Source organism: Semicossyphus pulcher, unplaced genomic scaffold (genome assembly GCF_022749685.1).
Source record: "Semicossyphus pulcher isolate SPU_LCO1_2020_fin unplaced genomic scaffold, fSemPul1.0.p SCAF_26, whole genome shotgun sequence".
In the NCBI taxonomy this organism is placed as follows: Eukaryota; Metazoa; Chordata; class Actinopteri; order Labriformes; family Labridae; genus Semicossyphus; species Semicossyphus pulcher.
Window position 1 is genome coordinate 5,114,907 of NW_027211700.1, and position 24,880 is coordinate 5,139,786.

General features: G+C 43.4%; 1 protein-coding gene across 1 annotated transcript; it reads right to left on the reverse strand.

Annotated features, from left to right (window-relative positions):
* Positions 1-5,046: 5,046 nt before the first annotated feature.
* On the reverse strand, positions 5,047-22,443 carry alp3 (alkaline phosphatase 3). Its single transcript, XM_069676583.1, has 11 exons — positions 22,374-22,443; positions 20,644-20,760; positions 20,246-20,361; positions 19,092-19,266; positions 16,739-16,911; positions 16,501-16,641; positions 15,045-15,114; positions 12,593-12,727; positions 9,704-9,895; positions 7,027-7,143; positions 5,047-5,587 (listed from the first exon to the last, which is right to left on the reverse strand). Exons 1-11 carry the CDS (start codon positions 22,441-22,443, stop codon positions 5,268-5,270), a joined length of 1,626 nt encoding a protein of 541 aa, XP_069532684.1. The 3' UTR covers positions 5,047-5,267.
* Positions 22,444-24,880: the final 2,437 nt, after the last annotated feature.

Sequence of the window (24,880 nt, forward strand, 5' to 3'; positions counted from 1 at the left end):
GTAATCTTCTGTACTTCCTCTCTTCCTGCAGTGCGCACTCAGCTCCCATTTCATAACACATCAAAGTTGCGGCAAAGCCACAGCTTATGCAGCCTGATCAGCCCCTCGCCATGCCACGCGGGGCTTTTTTTTCTGGAGCTATAGCGCCACCGGAAGGAAGGCGGAGGTACAAGCAGCTGTGGGAGCCGCAGGAGTGCCGAGAGCCTGTTGCCAGTATGTGACTGCAGAGCTGAGAGCGCGTGGCTTTGCTGGGGGGAACATGAGGAGAGACGGTATTATCACAGCGTCAAGGCGTGATGCTTTTACGCTGCAAAAATAAAACCTGCATGTGCCAGAAAAAGGGAACGTACAATAAGAAACAAAAACCTGCATGTAGAGCCCACATCTGGTGTTTTTCATCATTTTATTGCACCTAAAAATGGCCACAATGTCATATTTTGCATATTAAGTATGAGATCACAAACCCTCTGTCGTTCCTATTCTCAGTAAAAATATGCCTTAGTTATTTGCTTAGTTTATGCATATGAAAATAAATGGGTAAAATGTCTGATGGGTATTTATAAATAATTGCTTTACATAGCTAATTATTATCTTTTAAATTTTAAAGATGATTTTTATTTGGCATGTTTGCCTGTATTTGTAGGACAGCTGCGAGAGACAGCCAAGCGACATCCAGCAAGGGGCCGAGGGCGGGAGTCGAGCCTGCAGCTGCTGCATTGAGGACTTCCTGCTCTACCGACTGAGCTAAACTGAGCCCCCACAATATTTAAGTTAGTTTGCAATTAACAAGCCAGAGACAATTTAAAGTGATAATCCAACTAAAGTGCGTCTTTCTCAGCCTCCTGTATTGGCCTCAAAATGGTGAGCATGAAAGTCTGCTTCTCACAGTTTGACCAAAAACATCGAGTTCCATCTGTTGTTTATGTTGTTTTTACTTTACAGGGCAACAACACCCCGTATCAGCCTCTCTGTTCTGATTAAACTCCACCCACGTATGAAACATATTTGGAGAAAAGCTGGTAAGTGCAGCTGTGTTCGACCTGGTTTAAGTGGATTCTAATAGTGACAAGAAAAGGGATCCTACTCTCCATCTGTGCACTCATAAACTCCCACCTACATGCAGGCGGACTGCACCGGGAGTTGTTGTCAAATTTATTTCCCCACAGCCCTTCAGCTGAAAAACAATGAGCGATCCAGCAGGCCCGGCACAGATAGACCAAGTGGGGGAGCCGTTAAAGCACCATGCTGGTTAAAGTAAAAGGACCAACAAGGTCGTGGCCATCAATAAGATTGAAGGTATTTTCCAGAGCAAACCTCACTACCTGTTCCACAGTTTCAGGCTGTCAGTGCTGACGCTGCCGACGAGATGCAGATCTTGATTTAAGATCCTGCAGACTCATCTCCTTCGACCACAGTGAGGATGAATGGCGGTGAAGGGGTGCCTCCCTGAGCAGAGAGACGAAGGAGAAGAACAGAGTGACAGGTGTTTGAGCTTGGCCCGGGGACCAACCATGAGAGCCTGGAGGAGATGTCCTGTCCCCTAAGGGCTCCAGACGAGAGCCAAGTGTGGGTCACAAGCCGGAGAGCTGTGACGGACAGAAGGCTTCATCTGGAGCGAGATAAAGTGGAAAACAAGTAAATGAAAGAAGAATAAAGGAATATTTTACTTAGAATACTTAAAATAAAATAAAATAAAAATAAAATACATTTTTTAAATAGTTTTATTTGAATTTTTTAACCTTATTCCCCCAAAACAAGTCAGTACGAGGCATCCATTAAAAGTTTCTAAAAGATTCTAATAACAAATAATTCTGTAAAGAACTTGATGAAAGTGATGCCATCATTAACTCACTGTTCACTCAGCACTGACTGTGGGAATGATACAGAAGTTTGTGGACCGTTTGTGTCATGTGGGTCCCGGGTGAGGTGTGCTGGGTTTGCTGGTGTCTGTGCTCTTTTCTGTACATGGTGTCTTTTTCTGCTTTATGTACCTATTTTATATGCTTGTCATGTATAATTTTTGAGTCTGCGCTTGTCGTATAAAATGTGCTGTATAAATAAACTTGATCTGATTTGAAGTTTTCCCTGATTCATTTTTCAGTCATTCATAACCCGAGAAAAATAATTGGTAGCGCTTTATAACACGGCCCGCAACTTACAGTACTTATAATGTAATATCGTTGCATGTATCAGTACTTAAATGTAGGTATAGTGGAATAAGGGAGCAACAATTAGGGATTTTAATTTTAATTTTAGTAATTTAAAGAAATGAGAAATTATTTAAACTCATTATTCTATAAGTACTAGGTACTCACTCGTAACTTTAGAGGAAAGAAGAAACTAGTTATTACCTTCGCGGCCCGGTAAAAGGAGGACGCATTTGTCGGCCGCATCTGAAGGAGCCTCGAATACGTCCTTCGAAGGATGCAGCCCCTGAATTGGGAAACATGAGTGGTGTGTACCCCGCTTTAGCTGCCAATCTCCAGTCAGATTCTATGGACATTTATACACTGAAGGTTATGCCTCCTGGAGCAATTTGGGGTTCAGTGTCTTGCCCAAGGACACTTTGACAAGTGACTGTAGCAGTCAGGAATTGAACGCGCAACCTTCCGATTGAGAGGCAACTGACTCTACCACTGAGCCACAGCCGCCACAAGTAGCTAAAGCTTTTAAATTAATGAAGTCAAATGAAGTAAAAAGTACAATAATGAAGAAGTTAACCCCTGTAAATGGTGCACTGTGTGACGTCTCACTGAATCTGTCCATGTAGTCGGTGTTCTGCATGTCTAAATGTAAAAAAGAGGTGAAATGATGAAAGAGACCCTGATCGCTGCCTCCTTCCTCCCCTTCAGCAGAACTTTGATACCAGACAAAAGAAGCACTCACATCTCCCCTCAAGCTGTAGAGCTTCACATCACCAAGCGATGTATAAATGAGTCTTGACTGACCGTGTGTAAAAGATGAGAACAGTCTTATCATCTGAAACACAAATGATGGCCTCTGGCTAGTCATAATGAGAACAAGAGGAGTCCAAATCAGGTTTAATAAAGTCCAAACCCCAACATATGTCCAAAATAATTACCACAATCTGTCACCCACAGATAAAAATAGGTAATCTTTAAATATTTTGCATTATTAATGGAGTGATGTAGTAATGTCATCAAACCCAGACGCCTGGAAACCTCAATTAGTGCTGCGGATATGGAACAGAGGATCAAAGGATGAAGACTCTGTTTTACACTCATCTTATATCACAGGTTTGATAATTACACCTTTTTATAAACTCATATCTCATTGGCCGAGAGCACATCAGTCTCCTGTTTTATCATAAGTTATTTACTCAGGCAAATAAAGTCAAAGACATACTTTAGTGTAAGCGGCCTGGAACGAGCATACGAACTTTAAAATATCAAAAATATGCTTAAGAATAACGTGTCCTCAAATGAGCTCGTATCCCAAATTCAACAGTTCAACACTTATTGAATGAATGTATCACGCTTTCATGTGTGTATGCTTTACATCAGGCTAAACCATCAGGATATATAAGCTTATGATAAAAACTTGGAAAGTTTGACACATATTCACTATTAGCTTCTTCCTCATAAGCATGCTTAACAGTAGCATATTTTTAAGTCATATTGTTACACGGCTGTGTTAAATACTTGATTCTGATTGGTTAATCACAACATTCCCAGCTGCTATGTCTGGATAGCAGACTGTTGCTATGAAGAACAGACCGTTGCTAGGGATGCGGCTCTAATCACACAATCTGGAGGACTAACTGTAATCTTACTGATCCGCCGAAAGAAGTCCGGTGAATTTGACGTCGGTCTGTTTACAGAGGTAAAAAAATAAAAGAGACAAAACAGCAGAGAGAAAGCAATAAAGGTTAAACGATGCAAAAACTGAAGCTACGACAGAGAGATCTACAAACCTGAAGATGGCACAGGAAGTAAACATTAAACAGAACACAGTATGGGATACGGCGTTGTGTAAAGACGGTGAATGGAAAAGAAAATGTCAACAGACTGTGACAGTGACGAGACAGAAAACCTCCATCAGGTGCTGCTCTGATTCCCACAGTCTGGTTCAGCTTGTGTTACTTCACCATTAGTGGAAATAAGCTAGCTTAGCTCATTCTAAGAAGGCTAGAGTTAACCGTTGCTATGGACGCAGCTCTCTCTGTGACCGTAACAGACTTTTTTTAAAGGGAGAACAGAAATATGATAATTTTTAAATGAATAAAATAATTTCCAAATCAATATTTTGTGTCAAATAATTGATTTCGTAAGTGGGTAGGTGTTTAATAATGCTCGATTATGTATTCTACAGCTACAGGCGCCTTAGAGTTTTCCTTCAATAATCCTAATACAATCCTAAAATGCTTTGCTCAGTGTGTTTCCTTTTAACAGCAATACTAAGCAAACAATGAGACAATTTTTCATGTACAATGTGTTACTTAATTGGGAGGTTTTGTGATTAACAACAAGCTACCAATGGTTAATGGTTAATATGTTTACTAATATGTAAAAAAAAAAAAATGCTGAGTTAGGATTATGTGTTCCTTTGTGCTGTAAGAAAGTTATACAAGAGTTGCTATTTAGCTTACTTGTTATAGCGTGCACCCCATATACATTGCCTCCTCGCCCCACACTACTCCCGACGTCCCTACTCTCTCTCTCGCTCCCATATTTCCTGTCTAACTGTCTAATAAGGAAAACAAACGGATATTACGTTTTTTAATTTTTAGATCGTGAAAAAGTAAAGACAGCCTACATCTTTTATAGCTGCAGATATGGATCTGAATATAAGACAGAAGGTTTGTCATATCTTATATGAGGGAGGCATGAAGGTCAGTGTATGACGTAGATCAATATATCTCTATTGATAAAGTGACAAATCCACTCCCTATTCAAAGCCTTATTTGTATGACACAAGGAGTCAATATATTGCCAAAGTGCAAACAAGATAAATTGACAATCAATAGGTTTTTATTGTCATTTTTTTCAAAACATTTGCAGTTAGACTTAAACAATTCCTCTTTAATCTTATAATATCTTTACTCTGTGACTCTCTTCCTTACCACAATGTTCTGCTGCAGGGTCAAATAACCCCGGTTCAATAAGCTGCAGAGGCAAACATCCATCCTGCTGAGGTGTCCCTGAGCAAGTCTCTGAATCCCTGCCCTCTCCTCTACGACCCTGACCTCTGACCTCCCTGATGTTGTGCGGAGTGAGATCAATAGAGTTCGCTGAGGAAAAGGGGTCTTACATCAGAAGAGTAAGTGTGAGCAGCGCACTGAGGAGGCTAATGAGCAAAGCGGCCGAGCCTGATGCCACCGGCCCGGCTCCGTTCATCCCGTCACTGAAGGTGGTGTGAAGCGCAGGTCGTTCAGTCTGCAAGTGGCAGTGCCGCAGGTCGGCGCCCACGCAGGCGGCGTAGCCCATGGCGTGGGCGATGTAGTTCTGCTCATTGACGCCCTGGAAGAGGTGGGCCATGGGTCCACGGGCGAGCACGGCCACGTCTTCTCCGCTGTGGGTGGTCGACTCTGTTGGGGCGGCAGACAGCTGGACGTAGTCTTTAGATTCTGGAAGAGAGTGATAAATATTAGATTCTGTCCACCGTTCTCTCCATAACAACGCTATAAAGTCGATGTGTTTACAAACTGCTGTGCTGCCCCCCAAAAATCAGTTTATGTAGCTTTAACCACAGATTGCATTTAAATGAAGTGGACGTAGCCTGTGAGTCTGAAAAGTAAGGACAATGCAGAAGTGCCTTAAACCTGCATTACTTCTTATGGACAGCAGGGGGCAACTCCAGAGAAGACATAGACTCCTCTTCTCCGTGGATTTATCCCCTCAGTAAACTTTCTTGTCCTCCTTTTTTCTTAGAGACCAGTTCCAGTCATGTTTTAAGACATAAAATGCTGCCAAGGCTTCTCCTCCTTCTCCCTCATTAAAAATTCCTGAATCTGCACAGGCCCCGCCCACCATGTACTACGTTTCTGCTTTCCTAAAATTACAGCCGGAAACAAAACACGTCTCTGCCATCGTTTAGTGGCAACTTGTTGAAACTTAGCTAGCTTGAAACGTAGTAATTAGTAGTAGTAACATTAACAGCTGGCTCGCGCATCGCCAAAGTAGTCGCCATAGGTTACACATAATGATACGCATAGCGTCGCCCCGTCCATTAACGGGATTGGCTCCTTAGGTTTGTGACATCTCAAACCTGCCAATCTGAAAGCGTGTTGTTCAGCTTCAGTTTAAAAGCAGACAGCCATGAGCAGAGAGATAAGATGTCGTTTTGTCCACAGGGGGGCGCCAAGATCAACAAAACCAAAAGTTCCTAACAGTAGCTTTATAGAGGGGGTATAATGCTGTTTCACATATTAAGACATATATATAATGCTACAGTGTTGGATGTCCAGACTAAACGTGGGTGAAGTTTCAAATCTGTAGGTAAAAGTATGTTGGCGTAATCCCCAGACAGGCTGCTGTGAACGCCAGTTTTTTCTACATGCTGAGTTTAGTTTTAAGTCTTCCTTCCATACAGCAGCATTTTAATTTTGTAAACATGGAGTCAAAAATCCAATAAAGCAGGTTAGTTTAAGGGCGCGGATACCTTGTTTAGTCAAGTTGCTTCCATGGCAACCTTAAAAAATAAACATTTAGTAGAACTAGACACCTGATGGAGTCGTGGTTCATCTGTCTTTCCACTTACTACTGTAAATTACTTTCCTCTTTGCTAACCAAGCTAGCACTAGCTTTAGCTAATAGCTTAGCATTTGCTAACTCCTCTCCAGCTCCACCCTCTGGTCCACATACGGTCACTTCTGGTTTCAAAAAATTGAAATGTCAACCTTGAAGCTTTAAAACAAAAGCCCACAAACAAATGGGTCGAGCATTCTTCTTTAAATGATCTTGAGAAGAAGAAACAAGAAAAAAGAAACAGTATATTTCTAACTGTTGAAAGAGTGTTAACTTAAATTAATCCAGCTCTGTGGGGTTTTGTGAATGAAAGACTCACTGGTGTTGACATTGCGGATGTCTGGACGTGTCCCGTTTTTGATTTTGTGTCCCGGTCCGTTTCCGTACATCAGCGTGGTGTAAGGCAGCATGTCTATACCCCACAGAGGAGATTTACCTACAACATAAAGAAAGACCATCAAACACTTACTTTGATTTATCTTCTACACTTTTCTGCTTCTCACACACATACACACACAAGAGGAGGGGTCTCTTGGTCCCCGGGGTGCTGCAGGAGGTCTACAGCTTGTTGAGTATCTCTGTGTTTCTCTCCAGATGAGCCATTAGCCTGCCGTGTCTCCCCCGCTGATGAAGAGCTCAGAGTTTCACAAGCACATTAATCACTGCTGTACCGCTGGGAGGAGGAGGAGGAGGAGGAGGGTAAAGTCAGGATACGGCAGGAAAGAGAGAGTATAAAGGTGGAAACAGCAGGACATAACAACAGAGCTCAATCATTGCAGCTTTTGAAGGCGGATGCAGAAATGTTTGTGGGCTGAATCTTTGAAAGTGAATATTCTAGTGCCAAAAAATCCTCAAAATATTGTTTTCTGCAGGATTTTATTCTCTGCAGGGTGGAAGCGCCTCTGTAACAGCATTCAGACCATTATAAGACTCTTAAATTCATCACAGTTAACCAAACTTATTGGAATGTAATGAAATATTTACTGGTATAAGAGCAGAGAGTAATCCAGCATAAAGTTACCCAGTGTAATCCAAGCCTTTCAGGGTGAAGAAAGGGAAACTAAATGTTTCAGCTGTATTTACCTTTGTAGGTAATAAAAACCTTCATGTGACAAGATTCTCCTTCTAAACTGGACTCTTTTCTTATCTACAGCTAATGAGATTTGAGCCTATAGGTTAGTGCAGCGACAGTAATTTCAATTTATTTTAGTTTTAAGACTTTTAATAAAGTAATTACACAGATGTATTGTAAGTAAACTAAAATGAAAATCCAGATAAAGACACCATAGCTCATTTTTTTTGGCACTGTTAGCCTTTTCCCAAAGTTTTAATGTCACCCAGTATCACTATTATTGTAGCCGAAGCGTTACTTTAAAATACACGTGTCTTATATATATTGAGTCTTCCATGAGACTGAATGTCACTGTATACATATTAAATTTCAGTCTGAACGCAACAAAGAGTTACTTACATAATGTGATGTAATGTTAAAGGGGGGGTATCATGCTAATTTCAAGCTTCATGTTTCACTCTGTGGTACCTGTGGAGTAGCTTAGCATAATTTACAGATAAAAAACACACACACTCACACTGGTGCTCTGTGCAGGCCCTCATACAGCCTCTGCCTGAACCGACTCAGTCAGCTCTGTCCCTTTAAGAAACCCCGCCCCTACAAGCCTGCTTTCTTCTGATTGGCCAGCTTTCCGAAGCCTGCTGAGGCTTCACTTTGTGACGTCACAAAGTGCAGTATGTAGGAAAAACTGTGTGAAACCTGGCGTTCACAGCAGCCTGCATACTGAGCTGCACAGAGCACCAGTGTGAGAAAAAAACATTTTTTAAACTGTAAATTATGCTAAGCTACTCCACAGGTATCACAGAGTCAAATATGACGCTTGAAATTAGCATAATACCCCCCCTTTTAGAACTTTTTTTGTCCTGGACTTGAAACATTTTCTAAAATGACCAGGTAGTTTTTCACCACGTAAGAAATATAACTTCAAATGTCACTTTACTGGCGTTAAAACTTATTTGAACCCAAACCACAATCACCTTTTGAGCTAAAACTTGTTCGAAACGCAGATAAAACAAAAGTTAGGCTGTTTTCAAATGCTAAATCTAAGCCTCCGAACCCACCTCTGATCTCCACTTCTCAGGGTACACAGATTTTAGGATCAAATCCTGCCTTTCTTTCGAGTTTAAGAACGTTTGAAAGTGAATGTCACTTGCCACTTTTAGTCCAATGCCACTTTTATGTCTGTACATGCTCTGGACACTGTGCACCCCGGAGCAGTGAGGATCACTAATTTTAAAGCCCTCACTCATCATTGTTTCTACCACTCATTCTTGTATTTCACTGAGATCACATATAGAAAACAATAAGTAGGTTTAACCCTGAATAAGACCCTCTGTCCCTCCATGAATGTGTTGGGTTTATCTCAGGCTTCAAGCCTCGAGATAAAGGACAGGGAGCAGTGATGGAGAGCAGACGGAGAGCTGAAGGAACAGAGGTAAGGAGTAAGTAAGGTCTATAAAAGGACAATCCAAAGGGAGATTAACAGGTGAGAAAGACTGACAGAGCGAGGAGAACTTGGAGAGAATAATCAAAGAGAGAGAGGGAGAGGTGTCAGCGTTGATGGTCAGAGATTGGCAGAAGGAGGAGAAAGCGAGGGACTGAAATAGAAAGGCGAGGGAGAGAGAGGCTGCCAGTTATATGTGTTTACCCGGGCTGTAATTGCAGAGGAGAGAAAGCAGGGAAATGTCAAGCTGCTGGTGGCAGAGGCACGCTGAAGCTGAGGGGAAGCAGGCGCCTCACACACACACACACACACACACACACACACACACATAAAAGCCACCTTCTGTGTCTAAGGGACAAAAACACACCTGGAGGCGGGAATGGAAGGACGGCAGGACGGAGCAAAGACAGGAGGAAAGGAGAGATTTGTCTTACATCAAAAGGAGGAAAAAACAAATACAGGAAGTAAGTTAATAATTACCCAGAATGCTTTGCCCTCTGAATGGGAATCCATTGAGGGTAAAGGGGTGGGAGTGGTCAGCCATCACTATCGTGAGAGTTTCTTCCTCCTTGGTGAGTTCGAGGCCCTTTGCGATGGCGTAGTCAAAAGCAACCGTCTCGTGGAGCGCCATGTACGCCCGGCCGGCGTGGTGGGCCTGGTCGATACGGCCGCCTGAGCGCAGAGAAGACGAAGGGTGAAGGAGGAAAGATGGGGAAGAGGACAGTTTATAAATTTAACTGTGAAAACTTAATTAAGCCGGATGCAACTGATTAATTCTCTAATTTCTCCATTTTTAATTAGACTCATTAAGAAAAAAAGTTTGGAAGAAGATAATGAGATTTAGTCGCCTCGTCCTGCAAAAAATATCGGTATCGCAATATTTCAAAGTTGAAAAAACTTCAACTCAAACCCGAAAAGCGCCCGACGTCATTGTTTCTCACTGTCCAATCGGATGAATGGAGAGGCGGGCCTTCTGTCAGTTTACAAAATAACGCTTAGGTTAATGACAGCTAAGGATTCGGTCGTTAAATCTAGGCTTCAACAGAAAAGGCGGTGCGGTGCGCCTCACGTTTTACAGCCTGCAGAAACGCGCTCTGTCTGATCAGGGCGTAAGACGTGTCCTCACAGAGCTCACACTGTTCTTGAAATCAAACTGTTAAAAGAGATGGGACTTCAGCTTGACTTGTGACCCAGGTCTGTGTTTGTTGTCTCGACTCTTTGAATGAAAATTCCCTGAATAATTTGAGACTCGACTTTGACTTGTCTCTGTGACTTTACTATGATGCAAAAGGTTGACTCCAATTTATCGTCACTACTTGATATTTGAATTCGACAAATTACTTGACACTTGACTTAAGCCTCTCTGTGAATAGCTTGAGGTGTGACAGTGACGTTTCTCTGATGACTTCAGACTTGGGGCTGCACAGTGGTGCAGTGGTTAGCGCTGTTGCCTCACAGCTAGAAGGATGTGGAGTTTGCATGTTCCCCCCTGTGCATGTGTGGGTTCTCTCCAGGTACTCCGGCTTCCCCCCACAGTCCAAAGACATGCTCGTTAGATTCATTGGTGACTCTCAATCGCCCGTAGGTGTGAAAGTGAGTGTTAAAGGTTGTCTTTCTCTGTGTGTCAGCCCTGTGATTGACTGGTCATCAGTCCAGGGTGTAGCCCGCCTCTTGCCCAATGACAGCTGGGATAGGCTTCAGCCACCCGCGACCCTGAACAGGATAAGCGATATATGGGTGGATTTCGGGCTTGTCACTGACTTTTCTCAAATGTATCAGCAGTAAACTTGTCATGAATGACTTGACATCAAAGTTAGACTCGTCTTTAAGGCTCTCAACTTAACTCAGACAAGTCAAGGTTTGATACTGCAACATCTACTGACCTAGCAGAGAAGACTTGGTAATCCATCTTTACTGCTTATCCTGTTCAGAGTCGCAGGAGCCTATCCCAGCTATCCCAGGGTACAATCACAGGGCTGACACATAGAGACAGACAACCTTTCACGCTCACAGTCACACCTAAGGGCAATTTTGAGTCATCAGTGAACCTAACAAGCATGCCTTTGGACTGTGGGAGGAAGCCGGAGTACCCAGAGAAAGCCCACGCATGCACGGGGAGAACATACAAACTCCTTACAGAAAGGGCCTCTGTGTCCGAACCGGGATTTGAATCAGAACCCTTCTAGCTGTGAGGGGACGGCGCTAACCACTCCACCACCGTGCAGCCCTGAAAATGGTAATATCTGTTCTAAAAGGTTTCACAAAAAGTTTGATAAATTGTGAAAAAATGTAGGGCGTCGGTTTAGCTGAGTTGTTAAATCACCCATCCCATATGCAGAGGCTACAGTCATCGATGCCGCAGCCCCAGGTTCGACTCTCACCCTCGGCCCTTAGCTCTGTCGTCTGCACTCTCTCTTCCCCTGTTTCAGAAACTATCCACTGTCCTCTCTCTCAATAAAAGGCCAAGAAAATATGTGAGTTTAATAATCCTTGAAGACTGTACCGTATCATAAACCCCCTCGCTGTGTTTAAAAATGTGCTTGTAATTTAGTAAATTTGAGGTGGATCATCCTTATATGGAACCTTCTGAATCGATTCCTTTGCATTGTTAGAGGACAGCAGACAATTGAATCATTACAGAGCTGAATCCGAACAATATATCTTGTAATAACATAAAAAATGGGAATTTTCTGCAACAGAGAATTTTAATCTTGCTGCAGGATAAAGCTCACGTTATTTCCACAGCTCCTGTCCTCTCCACCAGCCGTATCAGAACGTGAAGTAGCCTTAGGTTAATAAGTTGTGGTCTCAGTGAGCTGTCAGTGATCGGGCGCACCATATGCCTGCTTCTATTTATACATTTGCCTGTTATTTTAAAGTCATTGTGAAGACACTCGGCAGCAGCGTGGAGTCCCTCGGCGGCTGCCTCAGATTAAAGGAGAGATGGATGAGGAGGCCGGCGAGGCGGCCGTGTGGAACAGAAACACGCCAGCCGAGCACACACACACTCTGCTAACACACACTGCGGCAAACTCATCGAGCTGTATGCAGAATCAATGTCAAATCAACAGATCCACTGCGGGCGCACACGGCTCTGTAATGTGCTCTGGAGGACGGCCACCTCAAAGAAACTCCACATAAAAAGTCGTTATGAAACATAAACACACTCTAATGTTTTGCAGCAAACAATAATGGTCAGTGTGTTCATTAGATTGCCGCTACAACAGGATCAATGATTCGATTGATTGCCTTGTGTTTTTCCTCCTATTTTTAGCCGGACGGTCGCCTCTCAGGGGATTTCATTATCCAACCTTTGACAGATTAAGTGAGGGGGAGAGCGAGGAAGGTGGGCGAAGCTGTTGTCCTCACCCTCCACTAATAGGAAGAAGCCTTTGGGGTTTTTCTGCAGGATGCGGATGGCCTTTTCTACGGTCTCAACGATGGATGGGTCCATTTTTGGATCCCTCTCCGCCTCGAAGCGTAGATCACCGGGTTCAAACAGAGCTGGGGAGAGAAAAGAATATATTAAATAAAAACATTTTTCATGTAGGAATACTGTTTTTTGTGGTTTATCCGCCTACAGTGGAGGTGCAGCAGAAAGGAAAGTCCTGTCCTCCTCCTCCTCCTACAGCTCCTGCTATTTTCAGCACACAGGAAGTGATAAACCACACTGTGAGGGTAAAATCTAAGTCTTTAAAGCTACGAGTGAACACTCACAGTCCAGAATCTTTACCTGTCGTCCATTACATCCCAACTAACAATGATAGAGCAGAACAAAGCTATAGGAGAGTACAGGTTGGACTTCACATTCATCAGGTGGGCAGAATCATTTGTCACTGATATCACCAAATTATGTGAATATCTATAATGTGCTGACATGCTCATTGTCAGCTCATTTTTTATTTACTTGCATTCCGTTTGCAGACAGAGAACTCACAAAATGATCTCATTCCCCCTTCGAGCAGCAGCACTGCTCTTTGCGCTTCTGGACCACAGACTGTACATAAGAAGTGGATGTAGCTCTTAGTTTAAAGGGGGGGTGTTATGCTAATTTCAAGCTTCATATTTCACTCTGTGATACCTGTGGATTAGCTAAGCACAATTAACAGCTAAAGAAACTCCTCATTAATCTCACACTGGTGCTCTGTGCAGGCCCTCATGCAGCCTCTGCTTGAAACAACTCAAGTCAGCTCTGTCCCTTTAAGAAACCCCGCCCCTACAAGCCCGCTTTCTTCTGATTGGCCAGCTCTCACAAAGTGCAGCATGTAAAAAAAACCTGGCGTTCACAGCAGACTGACCTGAGAAGCCTGGGGATTATTCCAACATACTTTTACCTACAGATCTGAAACTTACACCCATGTTTAGTCTGGACATCCAACATTGTAACATTATATATATGTCTTAAAATGTGGAACAGCATGATACTCCCTCTTTAAAAAGTGAAGCCCATGCTGCCGTGCCTTAAACCTGCAGTGTATCTACTGGCCAGTAGGCGGAGACGCCACTGGTTTGAGTTTATTAAGGCAGATTACATGTAGTCTAATTCTTGGTGGATACTTTGCCCCAGAAGATTTATGGTCTGAACCGCTAGTTTCAAGTGTTCTTCAACACAGCATGATGTTAAATGTGTAAATTATGCCCACATTAAGAGTAGATTAAATTATAAAGCATGGTGTGCCATGTGCCATGGCCTGTGGTGAAAACAATGCTTTCAGTGGGTGGACCTTTCGCCATCATTCTGTCTTCAAAGGAGAAAATTGGAACATCGCAGTGCAGTGCAAGTTATGACTTCCGGCTGTCATTATCCAAGAGCTCATCTAATTAAAAGAATCGTTTACAGGTAAGATCAACCGCTAATGTCAGCTGCACAGAATTCCAGATAACAAGACTAGGTCACTACCTCATATGTGCGCCTTTGAGGCCGATGACAACGTGTTTGAAAGCAGGTGCGCGCTGCAGACGTAGGTGAGGACAGCGGAGGAGCAGTCCCGCCTACTCCCCCGAACAAAGTATCCAGAGCCGTATAGACAGAGAGTCAGGTCAGTGGAGGTGCAATTTGCTCCATGCTCCGCCTTTGCGATGTCGCAACTCTCTATCTGTACGGCTGTGAAAGTACCGTCACTCACTCAGTCAGTCAGTCACATACAGACCCGTGTGTAGGGCTGACCCCGACAGTCAGCTAAATGTTAGCTAACCTGTCGTCTGCTTCTTCTACTGACAAATAGTTTGTGACTCTGGTGAAGCTGCGGCCGGGATGGTGTGGGTAAAAACACAAGCTCCAGACTGGAATAAGTTTATGGCTGTTTATTTGAAGTTTGAGTTTGAAGTAGTGTGAATATTATACTTAACTAAGTACATTTAAATGTGCATAAGTTCTGCGATTAATTTAAACAGACATTCACGCATTACAAAGGTGTTGACTTTTCTTTTCTCTTGTGTTTATTTGCAGATTTAGTGTTGAAGTTATCCAATACATTTTTAAATAACTCTCCCAACCTTGACTACTAAATACAGCTAAAAGATGATGTAATCAGCCGGTTCTGGTAAACAGAACTGCATGCTGACAGACGTGTTAAAATACTCTGTGAATGTTTTAGCACCCTGAAAACATCATGTAGGTCAAGTACAGTGTTTGAGGAAAAACACAATGTGTACGAAAGCCCGGCATCAGCAACACAAAGGAAATGAGTAAGCCAGACCAAGGACACGCAGGCCTATTGTGTTCCTTACGGGCCTGATGGGAACGCTCTGCCTTCATGTGTCGCTCTGAGGGAAAGGAAAGCATTACAGGGCAAAGAGAGGTGAAGAAAAGAAAACTCACCCATGAGGTAGTCGGTAGTTTCAGGGTCAACAGCATCGAAATCTGTTTTGTTCCACACGTAGCGGGCTACCTGTGTGACACCCGGGATACACAGACACACAGTGAGTGGGAGGAAGATGGCCAAATGTTTGTTGTGAGTCACAGGACGAGCTTTTCCATCACAGCTATTCTCAGGTACAAGTATTTATTCCTCACCTCACAGCTGCTTGTTTACTATCTGTGAAATAATGTGTGACTGAAAGAATCCATGGTGAGTTGTTTTTTATCAGAAATACACTGATTTCTTTACTGCATGAAAACACCACAACGCGGAGAACTGAACACTCTATAAGCCTGTTGTTCAGGTGTCAATATTGAATATAGATCACAGACTGTATAAAAAGATGGACGACACAACAGCTCCCTAAAAGTGAAGCCAAACCCTCTCTATCGCCCCCTGCTGACTGGCTGCAGTATAGCTCATAAGCCCCGCCTCCTCCATGTTAACAGATGGGACATGAGTCAAACTATAAAATCAAAATACACGTCAGATACATTTTTCTCAAACATGGTTTCTGTCATTATAGTTAGTTCTTATCCTGCTGATTTATGTCCAAGTGTTCATTCATCTGACAAGTTTATTTGATGCTATAAAAATGATGATTAACAGCTCTGTTGACAAATCAGGCTCCTGCAGCCGTTCTATTCCCGAGTAGCAGAGTAGAGAAGGAACGGCGAGAGGAGCAACACTAACACTGCAGTCATTGAATTTTCCATATCTGTGACCGTCTGCTTCAGAACAACACAAGAAGCTGGTAAACACGCCGGCCTGCGGGATCCTTGCTGTTGTTTCTGGGAAGCTAAGTGTGTGTTTTGCACACCGCACAGCTGCGGCTCCAAATGACGTCACCAGCGCAAGACGGCAGCGCCTGTCACAGGGGCTATTTTGGCTTCAATTTCATACAATGAGAGTAGACGGAGACGCGTCGTCCATCAATATAGTCATTGATTTAGATATTGAAAATATATCTACATTTCTTTGTGGTAATTATTTAGGAAAAGCAAAGCAGACAGTCTTGTCTGGATTGAAACGTGCGACTAAAAGGTCAAACAGCTCTTTTCATCTCATAAAACAGAGCAATAAAGACTCAATCGTCCTGTGTAAATTTACCACACGAACACAGGGAGGGAGGTCATTTTCAAAAGATTAGATAAGAAGGGTAATACTAGCCCCGTGTGAATAGAGCTAATATCACTATTACCACAGAATATGTGTTGAATCACAACAGCAGTTTGGACAGCTTGAGCAGCAAGGTGAAAAGCTCTCAGAGTAGCGGGCAGCAGAAGCAGAGCTGTTACTGCAGGCGTAAGAAGGAGATCCAAAGACCTCGCTGCGTTCCTTTTCCTATTCTTTTGTAATTCAGCAGACTCCTCCCTGAAGCTGTTTTATCTGATAAGGCTAGACAGAAAAAAATACCTTTCCAGCTTTCATGCTCCGCCACTCATCGATGAGGTTGCGCCCGTCTTTTCTTTTGCCCCTGGAGGAGAAATCTGTGGGGTATTCTGGGTCTTTGGTGTACCGAGGGGTCATGTACTTTCTGCCACCACCAATGATCACCTTGAAACAGGCACAGACACATTTCAGTGTGATGTGAAGCAGAATTTCATTGTTAAACGCTAATACGTTGATGGAAATGAGTTGTGGAGAACTTTACATCTATGTCGGTGTTTTTGAGCAGCTGGGAGGAGATGTCGGTGCAGCCGTCCTTCTTGGCGCCTGCGGGCACGTCGGCGTCGCTGTACCACTTCCTGCTGGCGCTGTGGGCGTAGCTGGCCGCTGGGGTGGCATGCTGCACCCGCGTGGTCGTTACAACGCCGACAGACTTGCCTACAATATGGATTTAATGCACGCTTAATGCATAATAGAGATATACAATGTATGCACTCTGCTGCATGTTTGTGTGAAACAGTCTGATCAGCGGGCACTTTTGCAGCCCCCTGCAGATATTGTACATTATGATTATGTAGAGGTATGGGGCTTGTTGTCCTTTTAACAACCTTGGAGCCAAACATTGCTCTCTAAATCCCCCTAAAAGCCCCCCAGAGGAAGCATAAAAAGAAACTTAGACACCAATGCACTCCAGAGACGGTGAGATGAATAATCTGAAAGCAAGTACAGACTCCACCAATATCCTTGGCGTTGTCTCATTATCCTACAAACATCTAACGAAGTAAGTAAATACAGAAACTCTGACTGCCTTTTTTTTAATGTCTGCTCTGCACCATGCAACACCATAAATAGTGAACCCACATGTGTGTCATAAGTGTAGCTGAAGAGTTTAAAGGGTGTGGTCAGAACACCCATCAGTGATGTCACAGGGTCCTAAAGGTCCTGACAGGTTGGCTGTTAAACCTCTGCAGGTCAGCTAAGTTTAATTCTCTTTGGCGCCACCTTTGGCCATAAGCAGTAAGTGCAGGTGTGTTTTAGGAGCTCACCAAAGATCTAGACTGCGTGAATGATTGTTTGATTGTAATTGTCTTTAGTCGTTGCTTCTTTCTTTCTTTGTTCATCCTCCTCTCTGTTCTGAGCGTAATCCAAAAGGCAGCTGGACTTGTTCTTGAAGACGTTTCACCTCTCATCCGAAAGGCTTCTTCAGCTCTTAACTGACCGGTGGTACGGAAGCCCTGAGCGGGCATGCATCCATACATTTTACTTACTCAATTTTCCCACGATAACGAGTCATTTCAGTTGTTTTCTCCACTTGTTTATCTCGTTATCTCGAGATAACAACGCTGGTTTTCTCATGATAACGGGGTAATTTTGGCTGGTCACTGTGATATTACAAACCAGGACATGCCACGCTGCCAACGCCCACACTGATGAGGTAAGTTAAGCCTGTTTCTATGTTTGATTTGTGCTTTTGAAACTCGAGTTAAGATCATCTGACGTTACGGTGGTGCAGCTTTGTTATCTCGAGATAAATGAGTCGAGATCTTGAGAAAACAACCGGAAATTACTTGTTATCACAGGAAAACTGAGAAAATAAGATATATGGATGCATGTCCGCTCAGGGCTTCCGTACTCTCTAATCTAATTGGCTGTTAGGACGGGAGCAGCTAGTTTCGGTTATCAAACAATTTGAGGACTTTGCTTTAGGACCATTAATGAAGTGTATCAGAGATTACATCTAACTTGTATTATGTAACACATCTCCACACACACACACCTAAGTGTTAGTCTCCAGCGCTGTGTGTGTGCACGTGTTATAAGATGTGTGCTGATAACACAGGGCACGATAAGCATCGGGCTGCTCCCCGTGCAGCACATCATCCTGCAGTGTAACCTGCGGCCGCGGGCTGCTGCTGCTCTCAGCTCCCCGGTGGTTGCTGTAATATCGCTCTGACGGGACACTGCGGCTCACAGCAGAGCGCTCAGCTGTAAAATCAGGTTTTGCAGAGGCTGTTTGAGACCTGAGGGATTTTGTTTTTGTCGGGAGCCAGAACTAAAGTGTGACACAGCAGGGCTGAGAGGGTATCAGCCCGCTACCTCACAAAGAGTCACAAAACCCATCACAGCTCTGCTTGAAGACATCTTACATTATACTGTCCTTGTTTCCTGGGCTGTACACGCGTGTCTGTTCATATGAGTCTAATATCTTTAGTGAAACAGCTGCTGTACAAGTTCAACCGTTTGAGTAAAGTACGTCTTTTATATGACTACTTTAACGTATAAACATTATAATAACGCCTCAATAACTCGGGACAGGAAGCACCTAGACACCTGAATGTTTCAGGCAGTGTGGAAGGACGTCTAAGGCACACTCATGCCAAATTAGGTCCATCTAGCTACTTCACAACCACAGCTATTCAAGTAGGGAGCAACTCTCAGTCATATTAATCACCTAACAGTTAGCCTGACTCTTGAGCTCACCAATAACTCGGGACAGGAAGCACCTAGACACATGAACTTTTCAGGCAGTGTAGAGGGCCTCACCATGACCAGCCACACCAACTGTCAGACCTCTGGCACCTGTCAGTGATTTAACCTTTTTTGGGGGAGGGTCTTACCAGCCTCTTTGGCCCACTTCAGGATGGACGTGACCTCGTTGCCCTTCTGAGTCTTGCAGATCCCGTTGCGACCGGCTGCGTTGACACCGATGATGTTCAGGTTGGTTTTCACTCCACACAGATAGGCTGTGGCTGTGGCTGCACTGTCTGCTATCTGGAAGTCCACACTGTAGGTCTGCACACAAAGTGAGAGACAACAAAGGTGAGCTTGAATATAATATACGGTTGGCTCCGGTTGTAACTCTTGATTTTCCTGGCTGACGGTCGCTTTCCTTTTCAGACTGTTTGCTTCATCTGAGCGTCGAGTTTGTTTCTTTTTCTTTGGATTTTCACTTCTTGTTGAAGTTGTATCTGTAGTCATCCATCTTTTCTTTGTTTGTTCAGCCATAGTAGATTACTGTTTACTCGCAACACTTGCAGAGACTGGAAAAGCAGCCGCTTAGCTCCGCCTACCCTCTCTGGCAGACCAACCACTGCTGGCTGATGGAGAATGCGTCACTAACTGGGCGCCGCTTGTGACACCCAGTCTGTAATACTCCAAATGCAAAGGCTTTCATCAGTGGGCCATAGGCTCCATCACATTTGTGTTACCTCATTCGGCAATGGAGACTTAACAGACATTTATTGAAATGAAAATCTTCGAGATTATTACTTTAATGTTTACTTTGTGTCGCCTTCCGTATGAAAGGATTCCTTGCCTTGTCTAGTGGTTAAAAGTTTAATGTCTTATATTTGTAAAAAAAAAAAAAAAAAAGAAGACTGCCAAAGAGCGCAGACATTTTCCTTTTTATGTCAGAGCATTTGACTTATTAACAACTGTAAAAAAAATTGTGGAGTGATTTTCAACAACAACTAAAGCACAATAAATAGCTTCCAAAATGAAATACATACCCTGGCTTGAATTCATTCTCTCTAAACTCCCTCCACATGTTGGCCTGTATGTGTAGTTTAATGTTGCATAAAGACATACGTCTCATACTGCAGGTGCACGGTTGATCTCATTTATATTCAAATTAGTTTTTTTGGATTGCAGTCATCATATTGCACAGTACATAAAGCAATAAAACACGATGCATTATATTAAAGAGTAGATATGAATGCACGTTAAATGTACACATGTATATCTGTCCATTGATCAAATGCAGTGTGTGCACCTTAGCTAGTCCCACGTGAGGGAAGGTGTCCATGGTCATCACCGTCTCCTCTCCGGTCTGGTTCTGCAGCTGACCCTTGAGGATACGAGCCGCCGTGTAGGTTGTGATTCCCATACCTGATGCACACACACACACACGCACAAATGTATTCTTATCATTTCAACCTCAATACAGTTTTTCATACTTTCATAATGTCTTTCTGCAGAGTGTTCTTGCTTCACAGTCTCACAGAGCTTTGTCACATTTTGTTTCTTATTTTTTTGTGCTGCACGCTGATAAAAAAAAAAGCCCCAAATTATACTTAACTAGGTCAGACACTAATTCCTGTCTCTTACCTTTTCAGACAGGCGGGACTGTGGTGTAATTTGGGTGAGAAATCGACTGGTTGTGTAACCTACCATCTCCAAGGAAGAACAGGATGTTCTTGGCCACGTTGGTGTTGAGCTTCCTGTCCAACGCTGACTGCAAAGTCTTCCGGGCCTGCGTCCTCCAGAACTCGGGGTTCTCCTCCTCAACTATCAACATAAACAAACAGATCAGACAAAATAACGGTATTACTGGTTGAAACTTTTGTATTTGGAAGTTGTTTTTAAAGTCAAATCAGCCTAATCCTATTTTTTAGGTTTTAAAGTTCAAACACTTAAAAAAGATAAGCGGATTAGAGCAGAATAAATGCTTCTCGGTAATCATGCATCTTGATACAGGTGTAACTTTGTTTTCTCACAGGTGAACAGACTCAAATGTGACAGATGCAGAGAGAAAAAGAGCCAGTCTGTGCATCCTGCAGAGATCAATCCCTGCTGAAAACCCAGTCCACTGCTCTTTGTTCAGGCCTTCTGGGACTGTGTGTGTGTGTGCGTGCGTGTGTGTGTGTGTGTGTGTGTGTGTGTGTGTGTGTGTGTGTGTGTGTGTGTGTGTGTTAGCATGTTTGTTTGTAGCTGTCACACCATGTCACATGCTCTCTTATCTGCTGCAGCACATCTCTCTGTGCCGTAACAGGTAGTTTGATACAATAGTCCACTAATGAGCAGTAAACGCTGATAGCAGCCAGTTGCATAACTTCGCAGGTACTGAGTGTGCTGAGACGAAAAGTTTGGGAGCAAAACAAGTGTTAAAAAAAGAGTGAAGGATGAAAGGATGAAAGGAGAGGTGCAATCATTAAGGAGAATGAAGGAGTCTTAATGAGGGCAAACAGAGTGAGAGAAGAGATCAACACCTGAGTGATTTTATGTTTGAAACAGACACAGAAAAATGGAAAAGAAGTGTGACTCCGGGGGAAGAAGGTGAGGTTCATACAGCAACATTTTCAGGCCTCTGTGATCTGAGGGAGAAATCTGCAGGTGTGTGTGTGTGAGCAACAGAAGGAGGAAAAGGAAAGAAAAGGATGGGACTCCTGAAGCAAATGTGTGATTAATGAGCAACCTCGGTTGAAAACTCTGAAAATAATTATTTCAACTGATTTGCAGGTTGTAGCTAAACCACTGTTTTAACGTTCAACCTGCTGACCTTTCATTTCTACTGAGGCTGCAGTTTCAAATGCTGACGTTACGGCGGTGCAGCATTGTTATCTCAAGATAATGAGATAAATAAGTCGAGATCTGGGAAAAAAACAACAACAACCTGAAAAGACTCACGGGAAAATGGAGTAAATAAAATGTATGGATGCATGTCCGCTTGGGGCTTCCGTACCCATCAAAGCGTATGCATTGAAATGTGTTCAAACGTCAGTTGAGGAGAAAAAGATGCACGCAGGTAAACCGTCAGCTGACTTATTAACATGCCAGTTAAAGAGCAAGACCTGTCTGTGTCTGTGCAGCACGTGCATTCAAAATCTATGGCAAGCAATATGTCGTCTCTCTGATGGTGTCATCTCAAGTTTCTAAATCTCGAGTTTTTAAAGGATTAAGAGGTGAACTGCTATAAAGCTTTTGTTCCTCATCATGTCACGAAAGGGAAAAGATAGCAATTTTTGGAATAGAAGCACAGATCCTTAATTAGCTGACTTTATTAGGATGTTGGAACCTCTCAAGTGTCCAGTATAAGAAGAAGCTGAACACTAATAATTAAGTCAATAAGACACTTCTAAAAGTGTGCAAAGCCTTAAAAAAATCGTGTCTTTTTTTCTTACCTTTGGCACCAGATGATCCAAACGCCGCCAGCAGAAGGAACGCCGCGATGGCCGCTCTTGTCGCCTCCATGGCCGTGCACAGGTGGGAGTAACGCTCTCCTCTAACCTTCACTGTAATAATGCTCGTCTATAATCACAGCAGCTGCCAATCATCTTTATCAGCAGGCCATAAATACATTATCATCTGAAGGTTTTCGGGAAATGACCTCGGCATGAAAAGATTAAAAAAAAGGCATAAAAACTAAAAATAGCTCAGAGAAATAGAAAATGAAGAGCTGAGTTTATGTTTGCAGGATTTGACAAACACTTTAAATCCGACGCATTCATTATTGACAGACGTTAAAGCTTTAATGACAGTGCTTAATGATACAGTTTATTTAGGGCATAATTTATGACGCTGTGCTAAAGATCAAAGGGATGGCAGTGTGTAGCAGCTATGGAAAGTGTGTGTGTGTGTGTGTGATTTGTAATCATAAGTGGACTGTATCTGACAGATAATGTAGCAGGGGACACGGTTATGTAAGTGAGAAAGACAGAGTCCACCAGGACTGAGCCATTATATGCGTATCAGGATGTTTTCTTTGATTGCTTGTCCAAAAGTCTTCCATCACAGCGACAAAATGTGAGGTGAATGATGCAAAAGCTTGTCATGGTAAGGTATCCTGCGTCACAAAGATAATGGGAGGCTAATTCGATCGCCTAATGTTCCCAAATGTTCTTGCAAATGTGGATGAGCCACTGAAGACGGGGACTCTGGTAATTTGTCCACATGCAAATGGGTTTAAAAGCAGGAAGTAGCTGGGGATAATGTACCTGTTGTACTGTTAAAGAGAGCAGACAAAGCTACTAAAAAATGATCCATGGAAACATTAAAACAGTGTGAGCAGCAGAGAGAGAAACAATGAGCTCAAACAAAGTGAATCAGTAAGGTGTCCCTCCATCGGAGCAGGCGACATCTCTGCAGCCTCATATTTTATTAAAGTGATAATCTAGAAGATTTTCATTTAAATGTCTGTTAAGTCACTATCTATCGCCGAATGAGGTAACACAATGCTGATTGAGCCTAAGGCCCACTGATGAAAGCCTTTGCATTGGCAGTATTACAGACTGGGTGACTGGTGCGACTTCCATCAGCCAGCAGTGGTTGGTCTGCCAGAGAGGGTAGGCGGAGCTAAGCGGCTGATTTTCCGCTCTCTGCAAGTGTTGCGAGTAAACAGTAATCTACTATGGCTGAACAAACAAAGAAAAGACGGATGACTACAGATACAACTTCAACAAGAAGTGAAAATCCAAAGAAAAAGAAACAAACTCGACGCTCAGATGAAGCAAACAGTCTGAAAAGGAAAGCGACCGTCAGCCAGGAAAATCAAGAGTTACCACCATGGACGTCACACATGCAACACTGTCTGGATATCTGGGAAGTGTGCTCCCGCAATTACCGTTTATCGCCATAGGTGCCGCCAAATAGAACAAAACTGAGATCTTCGAGATTGTAACTGAATGCTGATGCTGAATAATGTGTTTGTAGCACCTGCTAGCAATAGATGTGCCTGTCTCATCTAAAAGTCAAGCTAACACACCCCGCTGAATGATAATAAATGCATGAGTTAGCTGTATCTGTGGAGCAGATAAAAAGAAATTTAAGTGGCCGTCATTCTAGCCCATAAAGATTCTCAACTCAAGATATTTTCAGAACATGCACTGTTTACTTCGGGAACCCTTTATCTTTCTCGTAATAGACTGTACAGTAGGGCATGGAGTTAGCTCAGTGGATAGCGCGACCGCCCCGTGTGTCAGAGAGCGTATTTGCAAGCTGGTTCATGTCCCACCTCTGCCAGACCATCAATCATGGGCTGCACGGTGGTGGTGGTTAGCGCTGTTGCAGCACAGCTAGAAGGTTTGGGGGTAATGGGCCTTTCTGTATGGAGTTTGCATGTTCTCCTCGTGCAATGTGTGGGTTCCCTCATGGTACTCCGGCTTCCTCACACAGTCCAAAGACATGCTCATAAATGAGTGACTCTAAATTGACCGTAGGTGCGAGTGTGAAAGGTTGTCTGTGTCTGTGTGTCAGCCCTGTGATTGACTGGTGATCAGTCCAGGGTGTAACCCCGCCTCTCACCCAATGACAGCTGATGGATTTGATGGGAAATGTTTAATTTTTTTGTCTAAAATCTTCAGGTTTTTGTTTCAGCAGGGCCATTTGGTGGCTGTTTGTATCTTACCATTCCCCTTAAACCACTGTGTGTGAGAGTGAGACAGGCCGACATGTTATCAGTGACTCTGCTGAGGAGACGCAGACTCACTGTGTCCTCACTCATCCCTGCAGCCAGCAGGACGGCAGGCTGCTGCAGACACCCGCTGCCATCTGCTGCAGAGTTATGATTCATGATGGTGTGATGTAAGATCATTATTTTACTGTACACATGGTTCAGTGTGTGTTTGTGTGCAACTGCAATGATCCCTGTGGGGAGAAAACTGGTTCATGGCAGCAGTCAGGGCAAAAGAAA